Source organism: Trichoderma breve, chromosome 1, assembly GCF_028502605.1.
Source record: "Trichoderma breve strain T069 chromosome 1, whole genome shotgun sequence".
In the NCBI taxonomy this organism is placed as follows: domain Eukaryota; kingdom Fungi; phylum Ascomycota; class Sordariomycetes; order Hypocreales; family Hypocreaceae; genus Trichoderma; species Trichoderma breve.
In genome coordinates this window covers 5,672,600-5,683,615 of record NC_079232.1, presented here as the reverse complement: position 1 = coordinate 5,683,615, position 11,016 = coordinate 5,672,600, and the positions used below count along the sequence as shown (strand labels likewise).

Here is an 11,016-nt window from a genome sequence, read left to right as displayed (position 1 = left end):
TTATCATTTCTTTCGCTTTGAGCGAGCTGTTCATCCAAGTGTCCTGTCCTCAGGCCCCGATGCATCTTTGTCCTTGTCCCCCTTTCCTTATGCGGTTTTTCGATGTAACCCCAGTCCCCCGATCACCATTTGCTTGGTGTCATTTTGCAATCGCCGATCTCATAGTTCCGTTTCACTCGGCCGATTTTCACAGATGATCGAGTCGGGCCACTCGGTCTCGACCTGCTCGGCCTCCTCCACCTCGTCCGCTTCCTCCACTTCCTCCACCTCCTCCACTTCAACTACTTCGATCACTTCAGCAGTCTTGGCTACCTCAGCAATCTTGATCACCTGAATCTCCTCAATCTTCTCAGCCCTCTTGACCAGCCCCTCGTTGGCCTTTTCGATGGCCGCCCGAGCACCGGCCCATGGTTTTCTCCCTCTGCCCATGTCAAAAAGCCTGTACACTGCCGAGACATTGGGTCCGTCCATGATGAACTTGTAGAGCATCCTGTTCTTCCACCAAAATTTCCATGCCTCCCAGCCCCAGCCCTCAAGTCGTTCAATGACACCGGTTCCGGCCGCAGCATTGAGCCATGTATACGTGCCTCGAATGTCTACACGGAGACCAAGGAATGCTATGGGGCCACGCTCGAGGGCCCGTACCATGAAATTATAATGAGAATCAATCTCTCTCTTCATTGCCCGTGGCGAGGGGAGAGGATAGCTACCCGACCACATGCTGGCAAGTGCCATGGTGGCGAGGTCGTAGAGAACAAACGTAGGCCGCAGCGTCGTTAGGCTGCCTAGCACTGCCAGTGACTCGGGATATCGTTCTGATAAGATGCCGTGGTAGAGTCTTTGGTATTCACTATCCTTGTTGTGGTGCTTTGCACCCTTGAGCTCCTCAAATGAGTCCATTGAGAACTCAATATCGGCGGGATGGCCCTCGCCTTTGATGAGTGACAGATCGTGGTAGTAGCCACAGCAAAAGATGATGGCATCAACGTCTGTAATCTCGCTGCCGTCCTTGAACACCACGGTTCGGGGACCAGCAACGCCCATGATGCCGGGGTAAATCTTGACGTCGCCGCTGCCTAATAGACCAGGCAGTTCATCGCACACAAATGGACTGCGATATAGCGGGCCGCTGATGGGACCGCTGAAGCAGGGGTGAGCCCTCAAGGTTGGAAAGGCATAGCTTTGTGCGAGACCGATGGCTTTGCCGGCAAAGTAATTCGTAGCGTGGGGAGACAGTCGCATACAGAGTCGGATCATCGAGTCCGTACGACGGGTCATGTAATGGTCCCACGGTCGTCCTCCAATTATTCTGGGGATCTATACAGCACCCTGTTAGCAACCTCTTTCAATCATGGTCCTGGAGGCCGTCGTTGGTTATTTACCAGAGAACACCGACTCCTGCTGCTGAGATACAGCTTGTTTGCGCCGGCCTGCTTCAGGAAGCTCAGGGTATCGGCTCCGGTCGAGCCCAGGCCGACAACCAAGACGTTCTTTCCGGTGTATCTTGTCGGGTCTTTGAAGTCGCGGGAGTGGATGGCGTCTCCGGTAAACTTTTCGATGCCCTTGATCTCGGGCATATTCATGACGCTCAAGCCGCCCGTCGCCATGACGACTCGGTCATACTCTCGCTCCTCTTCCTCGCCGGTTTTTGTGTGCTTGGTGGATACGATCCACACGCCATCTTCTTCGTCTCGTCGAATGCTCGTCACGGCCGTCGAAAGCTCGATGTGCTTGATAAGCTCGAATTTGTCTGCATATGCCTCGAGGTAGTCGGCGATCTGCTGTGCGGAAGGGAATGACGGATAGTCTGTTGCATAACTTGATCAGCAATATTTCCGAGTGTTTCGACATGCTCGTATCTTACCATCGGGCATCGGGAAATCTGTAAAAGAATTCTGCAGGATAATGTCTTTGCATGAGCCTCACGTGCCAACATCAAACTTGGTTACCAGAGTCACAGCCACTCACTGTTTCTTTCGACATGTTCACCCTCGTACCGGGGAGTGCTGACACTTGCTGCGCATCCGTGGAATGGTGCCAATTGCCTCCAAGATATTCATTCTGCTCCAAGGCTCTCACGTTCAGGCCCTGCTCGACCAGATTTTTCACCGCCAGCAGGCCCGTGACGCCTGTGCCCACGACGCACACATTGTTTCCCAAGCCGCCTTTACCTGTGCCGTATGTGTCCATTCTGGTGCCAGTCTTGGTGAGAGTTTTTCCCCCTCTATGCTGCAGAGGCTCCCGTTATGAGAAAGGCTGAGGGACAAGGAGGAAAAAAAGCTGTCGAGGTTGGTGGGTGCGCAAAATGGAGCTCATGGCCGTTGGGCATCTAGCTCAGGGGTGTTTCCCTATTGCCCGTCCCGTCAGCTAGTGCCATCTAAGAAAGAAAGAAAATTAGCTTCCAATGGCACAGCTAGCGATGTGGACAATGGTTGGAGGTGTGGATCCGCCTGGGCGCCGTTGAAGATGCTCCCGGACGCTAGAACGATAAGAGCAGGTTGGATGACGATGCTTACTCGATTTTATGTGTATGTGCTGATGTTTTTTTTTTCACAGGCCGATCATTCGAAGCAAAGAGTTCATCGTCATATGTTCGATTAAAATTGCGATTCAGCTCTATATTGGGCCTAGATTAGTCGTGGTGTCTCTACGATTCAGAAGATGTCAACGGAACATGTTGAACCCGCGCAACACTCATGCCCAAGCCCGTCATGACGCCCACGATTGGCTACTGACTTGTGAGCATGCTACAATTCAGATGATATCAAAGAAAGGAATCATGCCTAGACACGAAAACTTACTCCATTGCAGCACGTCGATGCGCATTTCTCGACCTAACACGACCATATATTCTGACATATCATTCCTTGGGGTTGTGATCACACCGAAGGATTTCAGGCTATAAGTCGAGCAAGTTGATGGTGGAGAGGGCTCCTGGTAAGACACTAGAAGACCGGCGACTGCATCTTACCTGTACTGAGCAGACTTCTCTAGAGCGGCAAGCCCTATTCTTCGTAAATGGTTCTCAAGAGACACTTCATGAGAATTATCAGTCAACCACAGACTAGAATCTTCCTGGAAAGTACTTCTCATTTGCGTTTCTCGTGTTGCGAGGGAGTCAACATCGATTCTTCTTCGAGATCTCGTGTTCTCTGGAAATTTGGTTGAAGAGCGTCGAATGAAACGAGCAATCCCATCAATCCAGCTAGGTGCTGCTTTCTGCTGTGGGCCTAGACCCATCTGACGCCGTCGCGATGCTTCGGACGCTAAACCGATGGAATTTGACGGATCCATGGCCGAATTTGTGGATCTGCGGAGCTTATGATCACGGCCCGGCCCGGACAATGGAATGATGAAAAGGCCAGCTTGCTGTGTTGGATTGGGAGGAATCTTTTGCTGAGGTCTGAAGGATTCCTGTGTAAAACCTAGCTGTTGCTTCCGCCTATCGTAGCCTCACAGAGAATATAACAGACTCGTGAATTGAAGGGCAAGTTAAGGAGGCTGTCCGTCAGGCGACGAGCTGCTGTCCATCGAAACTTGAGTTCCTATTGAATCGGGAAAAAAGATGTCGCTTGGCTTTTATGATCATGTGATAGATGGCCAGAAGCCAGACATCTTGGCCCTGCAGCAAAGTGGTCGTCATTGAAGTAGTTGGAAAACGAGGCCTGTCATTTAACCATTGCTATTGCAGCTCTGCAGGAACCAGTTGGTATTTGTAAAACTGCGAGGTGTCCAGATTTTGAATCATTTATCCATCACCATAAGATGCAGAATTAGTCCTTTGAATCTGTTAGCACTTTGCTCGGACAGCTATAACACATCAGACCAAAATAGCTCCTCCGACGGAGCACAGTAACCCAAGAGCTCAAAGTCTAGCAAACAGAGAATTGGCCCAATATAAGGATGATAAAGTAGACAATGGAAGTTCAACAATATTCAGAGCTTGTAGTAGACGTCTAATGGCGAACTGCAGCAATAGTTCTTTTGGACGGTGGCAAACTTCGAGATCGTATCCAGCAAGGATGAGAACCCAATACCTGGACCAAACTTCTCCTATTGTAAACACTAGGCAGCTTTTCACTAAATTTAAGCATATTACAATGCTTTTGAATGACTCAAAAGTCGAAAAGAAACGTTAAGGTTGAACTGATATCGATGGATCCATCTTCGTAAACAACTTTCCTCCGCATCATCATTCTTGAACGGGTGGCTCTTTCGAAGGGTCGGTCGGTATTACTTTGAATCTGTTTAAATCCATAGTCTCAGGTCAGTTCAGAACACGTGACAATGCCCATAAAGGAGAGAAGCAGAAGATGCTCACCAGTTGCAGCACACAACTATACGTTCGATGCGGAAGAGTCGACGGATTTTTTGCGAATCCAATGAATTTGCTCCTATTGACGGGCAGTTCATTGAATGACGATTTTTCTATCTTCAAGACAGAGTAGATTGCTAAGAAAATTGTTAAGCAGGTACCTACAGAATGGTACTCGGGAGGCACTGCTCCTTCCTCTGTGACGCTTCGTAGGATGGGAAGGAGCTTCCAGCCCACCGCTCAACAGGAGGGAATTTCTCCTCTTCTTCTTTTACTTTTCCTTTCTGCCATTATTATTCCATCCTTTGGTCGAGCGAAATCTCTCTATCGCATCCATTTCCACAGAATTGGATTCATTCTCAACGCTGGCTGTTGCGCAAACACGCGGCCACTTCCGGAATTCGTCCGAAGCATGGGCCATGATGCATCGCACAGTCAGTCTTTTCTCTACACAATGCGACTCACTATCATGACTGACAATTTCACCGGAGACTGAATCAACGCTCGACAGCTACCAGCTGTTTGATTCTTCAAAGACATGCGGAGGTGTCCGCCAAGCCCTGATAGGGCTCGTCCACGATGACCAATCGCCAGATCGTCCACTTGGCCGTACGCGACATTTCAACAATGATAGAAGCCCTACCATGCCGCCGCGGCGAAAGTGACAGGGCAGGGCTAGCCACCGCCATGGCTTTTAAAATACTCGCGGTGACAGACTGGGATTCTCAGTGATGAGTTTTCCTAGTGTCGTACTAGGCCAGTCTGTGGTCAGCTATTGGGTATTCAGGACAAAAAGGTATTGCAACTCTTTTGGGCCGCAGTGGTTTTTGTGCATCGAATTCTGCTGATGATTTTGAAAGTCTTAGACTGGCGAGTAGAGACGAACTTTTGAGAGCAAGCGAGCAAAATTCTCCACCACAAAGATGATCCAATCGGAGTCCAATATTGAGCCGAGTTTGAGGTGCGCTTCGAAGGCTTCTTGATACTATGTCCCTATAACTTGACTCTTTGGCTGTCATTACCAGCTTTCACAGATTTTGCTTCTTGAGCAAACACAAAGCAACCCACAGCTTGTTTCTCGTTTTCCAAGGCGCTCGCACTTAGTCGAGCTCTTACAGAGTATTGGAAGTCTACAACGTTACCTCCACGATCTTCATATGCTCTTTGAGAAGATTTACACGTGAGTCAAAATTTGGACTGCTTTGATCCCACCATTCGAATAATTGAATGCGTGTATGAAAGACGATTTGACCATAACAGAACCAGGCTAATACCGTAACAGGGCGGGTGATCAAAGACACGCAGTTCTACCACGAGGAATATACAAGTTGATGCTGAGCTCTTTGTCTCTCTCCTTCCCTTTATTTTCAGACTCTCCTGGAATAGCATTTACAGTTTCTGGAAGTAGATGGGGAAGAGTTCCCCCCTAGGAACGACAATACCATCGTTAATGCTCTTGTTATTTCGCTACCAGTCCCAATGGTTCTACCTACATTGGAATTTGTATTGACACACTGTAGGAAGCTTCAACACACAGCTCTAACGCCTTGCATAGTCTTTCCATAGCACCGACGCTTCAACAGCAGACTACGAGGAGGTGAGTCAAGATCCTGTTAACACCCATTCAAAGATTGACATTAATTTGCTGTGCTAGAACGAATCGCAAACAGAGACTCAGAGAGTAACATTGCTTATGCCGGATAGCCAACTCTAATCACACAATCAATATCGATGTACGCTACGCCAGGCTGTGAAGAACAAGTCATCCCCTCTAACCGTGGCACCAAATTCAACCAAGTTCGGTTTACGACATTCTCTTATTTTAGTTGATATCAATCATCAAGAGGCATTTAGTCACGACGAGCAGTACGCGATTGAAGAGCAAATAAAAGAAGCGATGCGGGCGGATGAACCTATTCGGCGGTCATACGGATTACACATTGTGGGTGTCTTTGCAAGACAGGCAAAAAAAATGGCAATCATTTTTACTGATGCTATGCTTAGCAATCTGCCTTCACACAGATCAAGTCAACTCAAAAATTCGCTACTACAATTTTTACTGGGCCACACAACAATTGAGCGTCCAGTGTTATAAAAGGCCCAAGTTGGCTATTCAGCACCCCAGCGACTGCGTGAAGCTTGAGCATTAGAAGCGGAAAGCTCTTTCTTTACTACTATAGGTATCGCCAAATATCCAGTTGAGTTCTTCTAGTATCTGCTACTAGCACTACTTTCTGCTACTATAGCTATATTCCTCCAGTATTTACTGCTACTTGCCGGGCGCAACGCTACCAAATGACTCACCATATCGCTCCATAGCGCCACATCGCATAATTTTACAGTGGCTGTTTCCCACTCGCTCGCACACCTTACCTGCAACACCAGCCGCAACAATGGACAAGGCTATCGAGGAGCTCTTAGGATGGTCTACTTCTATAGGAGTCGAGTTGAACGGCATTCATCCAAAAGCTCTTCATGGACGAGGTATTGGTATTGTGGCTACCCGGCACCTTGAGGTAACTTTGATTTTTCCTTCTCGCTGAATCCCCACTATAAGAATTTGACCGAGTCTCTTCGATTCTCTTATATCACTGCCCAATCTCACTCATTCGACTATCAGTGCTAATTGGAATATCTAGGCCGATCAAGTTATCCTTAAAGTGCCTACATCTGCTTTGCGCACTCTCAGTAACACTCCGAAAGACATCACCAAGAAGCTGAGCGGTGCCACTGTTCACAGCATCCTTGCAGTTTCGCTTTGTCTGAGTGACGGCACTGGAATTGACAAATGGACTCCTGTCTTTCCTTCTCGGCGAGACATTGCCTCGAGTTTGCCTATCTGCTGGCCTGCGAAGCTACGCTCTTTGCTGCCTCCAGGAGCCAAGGCCTTACTCACAGCTCAACAGGATAAGTTCAACAAGGACTGGGCTCTCGTGACGGCCGCATACCCAAAGCTTAACAAGGATGACTATCTGTACAGTTGGCTCCTTATAAACACTCGAACGTTCTATCACACAGATCGCAGCACTGAAAAGCTGCCCAGAGATGATCGCATGGCACTCCAACCTGTAGCGGATCTTTTCAACCACACGCCCGAGGGCTACTGCGTCGCCGCTTTTGACGACAAATTCTTTACATTTACCACTACGCGTACTCATCAGCCTGGTGAAGAAGTATTCATCCGCTACGGACCTCATGCAAACGACAAGCTGCTTGTGGAGTATGGCTTCACACTGCCGTCATCTGTGAACCCTTGGGATGAAACATGCCTCGACGCGTACATCTGCCCTTCCATGTCCAGCGATCAGAGAGAGCGCCTTGAAGCTGTCGGCTTCTGGGGAAAGTACATGCTTGATGCCCAAACAGCATGCTACCGCACGTATGTTGCCTTGCGGATGCTCTGCCTTCCACTTAACCGGTGGCAAGATATCCTAGACGGGACAAGGGACGAGGACGAGGACAGCTTGATCATAGACGCAGCACTGCTAAAAGTACTGACCAAGTACGATGCCGACGTCACCAGCGCTCTGGAGCAGCTGGAGCAGCTGGAGGCCAGCTCCGTTGGCGACGAGGAAATGAGAGGAATCTTGACAGACAGATGGCTCCAGATTAAGCATCTGGTGACAGCAGGAAAATCGCGGATTGAAAGCTAACAACGGAGGGACTGGAGGACAATGATTGTCCCCGCCCCACAATTCCTCTCCTTTGCCGCTGATTGCAGCAATCAATACCCTCTCAATCACCTACACGCACAGCACCAAGTTATGATGGCTATCCCCTTTGTTTTCCGTTTGTTTGATCATCAAATTGTTTTGCTCTTTAGATCCATACCTTGTTCCAACCTGTTTTGAAAATCCTTTTCCCTGTTCCTGACATGCGATAAACAAAGGGGAGAATAAAAGCAAAGAGCCTAAAAGACAAGAAAAAATTACAAAGTTTCCACAAATGCTCTCTGACTCCTGACGTCTTAATAACCCGGCGTTTGTTCTATTATACACTGTCGATAAAAAAAGAGTCCCTTCCTGATGCAAACTGACAAGTGATTTTTCCCAACGTCCGTCAAAAGCAATGGGGACAAGTGGTCCCTTCCCGTTGCCCTTATACAATCAAATCAATCCATTGTGCTCTCGCGAGAAGCAATTGAACCATGGCTCAGGTCTTTCTTCCTGTAATGGATGCAAAATCGGCCTTGTTGACGTCCTTTACTCGGGACGAGGTCGCTTTGCACCGTGAGGGTTGCCCCAGTTGCCATCGTTACCACCGCCTCCGCCTCCGCCTTGGCCGCCGCCGCCGCCTTGCTGCCCAAAGCCGAATCCGCCTGGGAAGTTGGGAGGCATGCCCTGGAAGCCTGTTGCACAAGTTAGCAGTGTATCATAGAGGTTGTGGAGGAGGGAATGTGTTTGAGGACGGACTGGGGCGGTGAAGTGGCATTGGAAAGATGGGGGCTGGCGGTGGTGGAACGCGACCATGGTAACGGTAGCCGCTGACAAAGAAGAGGTAGTGACGCCAGTATTCAATATCGCAAGCCATGCAGCGCAGCCCCGGAGTGCCATGGATGGCGCAGCCCCAAAAGAGGCGAGTCCCTTGGCTTCCAGCAGCAGCAGCAGCGGCTTGGTAATATTGCTGATACTGCTGTTGGATCTGGGCGGCCGAAGATGACGCCGCGGTTGCACTGGCATCTGCCACTTGGCCTGAGCTCTCTATCCTGACTTGAGGGTTCTGCTCCTGAGGCACTTGCGGCTCCTGATGCACTTGCGGCTCCTGATGCACTTGCGGCTCCTGATGCACTTGCGGTTCTTGATGCACTTGCTGAGGTTGTTCTTTCATGACAGCGTCCTTTTTGACTCCTTTGTCTTTGTCATCGTCGCTCTCTTCAAGAATGCTTTCTCCTTCAGCGTCGATATCCTCTTCTTGGATATCTCCTTTGAGCTTCACTAGATATTGGGCTATTTCTTGTGCCTCCTGCTGCTCTTGAAGCCGTTGCTCTTGAGACTGTTGCTCTTGAGACTGTTGCTCTTGCTGCCGCTCCCGGACCGGCTGCTCCTCTGGTCCTTGATTGGTCATGTCCACATCTGGGGGGGCGGATGATGATGGTGATGATGTAGCGGATGATGACGAAGCTTCCTAGGCTCTCGCTGATATCGTTTGGAGGGGAGGGGTCTGTGGGTTAGGGGTAGGTGAAGTGTCTGCATCTTGCGTACCTGGCATTCCGTTACCCATCATTCCCATGCCCATATTGCCTGGCATGCCCATGCCCATGCCTCCCATGCCCATGCCTCCCATCATACCGCCGCCGCCGCCTCCTCTACCCCGGATCATGTTCTGGCCGCCTCTCATGTTGCCTCCAGGGCTACTTCGGCCGCCGAAAACGTAGTGGCTGCCGCCTCCACCAGCACCACCGCCCATTGGGCCGTTGTAGCCGCCACCTCCTCCCATGTTGTTGTTGTTATTATAGCCCATGTTTCCGCTGTAGTTTCGGTTGTAGTTGGGGTTCATGCCGCCGCGGCTTCCGCCCATGCCCCCTCGTCCGCGGAAGCCTCCGTAGTTGCCTCGCTCGCTGTAGGATCCAGAGGGAGCGGCTCGCGGCTGTTCCTTAACGCGGGCCGGTGCGTCCTTGGGCAAGGTCCTGAAGGGGTTGACGCCCGGGTTCCAGTAGGAGATTGTCATCTTCTTCTGGCCAGGTTGTACACTGTCCATCGCAACGGTATCGATTTGACGCTTGGCGGCGGTGGAAGCTTGGCGGGTGTGGAACTCGATATAGGCTTGGCTGCAGGGGAGACACGAAAGAGTAATCAGTAACAGCAGCAACAACAAAACAAAAAATGACTAGAATGCCGAGGTGCGTGCTGGCAAACTTACCCTTTGCTCTTTCCATTGACTTTGTGCTCGCTAAAGGTGAGCTCCTTGACCTCTTTCTCGCAGCCGGCCTTTCGAAGCCAACCTCGGATATCATCATCTGTCATCCACCAGCTGAGCTCTGAAATCATAATGGCAGCCGTGGCGCCGCTATCGACAGGCCGGTCGTTGGGGTCTTGCTCCTCCGATTTTCTCTTAACACCGTGATGATATGAAGTCTCTTCGATATCGCTACGGCCGCTGTCATAGCGGCGGTCGTCTTCATGTTCATCGTCTCTTCCGTGGTCTCGACTGTGATAGTCGTAGTCATCTCGCGAATGGCCACTGCTATGGCGGCGTTCATCCTGACGAGGCGGCTCGTTGGCGTCGCCATCGGCATCGCCGTAGAAATCAATGTCAAAATCGGGGTCACCCATCTTGGCGGTTTCGTACGTTGGTGGGAGTTCGTCGACACGGGCGTTCACATGTAATTTCTCGTTGTTGTATTCGGATGCTGGAGACACTAAGGAAACCACGATTTGTTATTAGGATATTCAAGCGAGATACAGGCGATGCCTCTTGGCATGTAGAGTGAAAGAAGATGGCCATTATTCACCAATGGCCGATTGCAGCGCTCCTCTCGGCACCTTGGAAACGTCTAGCGTACGTGCGATGCTCCCCCCATCTCTTTTTGCCTTTTGTTGCCCACAAAGGGGAGAGTTATAAACAAGATCAAGGTGATGGCAATGGCAATAAGGACATAGGTAGACAAGGTGGTACAAACGGAAAAAAAAAAAGGACATAAGGTTTGACAAGCAAAAGTTCACAAGGGCTAGGCTTGCTGGTACGTACAGTCCCCGAGAAAA

At 50.0% G+C, this 11,016-nt stretch overlaps 3 protein-coding genes across 3 annotated transcripts; 1 reads left to right on the top strand and 2 right to left on the bottom strand.

Moving 5' to 3' along the window:
* Positions 1-159: 159 nt before the first annotated feature.
* Positions 160-2,190, bottom strand: T069G_01672 (flavin-binding monooxygenase-like domain-containing protein; the record flags this gene model as incomplete). The annotated part of the gene is made up of 4 exons (XM_056168882.1): positions 160-1,317; positions 1,383-1,807; positions 1,865-1,895; positions 1,969-2,190. 4 exons carry the CDS (start codon positions 2,188-2,190, stop codon positions 160-162), a joined length of 1,836 nt encoding a protein of 611 aa, XP_056034198.1.
* A 4,518-nt stretch (positions 2,191-6,708) lies between these two features.
* Positions 6,709-7,968, top strand: T069G_01671 (SET domain-containing protein; the record flags this gene model as incomplete). The annotated part of the gene is made up of 2 exons (XM_056168881.1): positions 6,709-6,831; positions 6,955-7,968. The coding sequence occupies 2 exons, from the start codon at positions 6,709-6,711 to the stop codon at positions 7,966-7,968; spliced, it is 1,137 nt and encodes a 378-aa protein (XP_056034197.1).
* Positions 7,969-8,517: 549 nt separating this feature from the next.
* Positions 8,518-10,587, bottom strand: T069G_01670 (uncharacterized protein; the record flags this gene model as incomplete). Its single annotated transcript, XM_056168880.1, has 4 exons — positions 8,518-8,663; positions 8,728-9,366; positions 9,517-10,082; positions 10,175-10,587. The coding sequence occupies 4 exons, from the start codon at positions 10,585-10,587 to the stop codon at positions 8,518-8,520; spliced, it is 1,764 nt and encodes a 587-aa protein (XP_056034196.1).
* Positions 10,588-11,016: the final 429 nt, after the last annotated feature.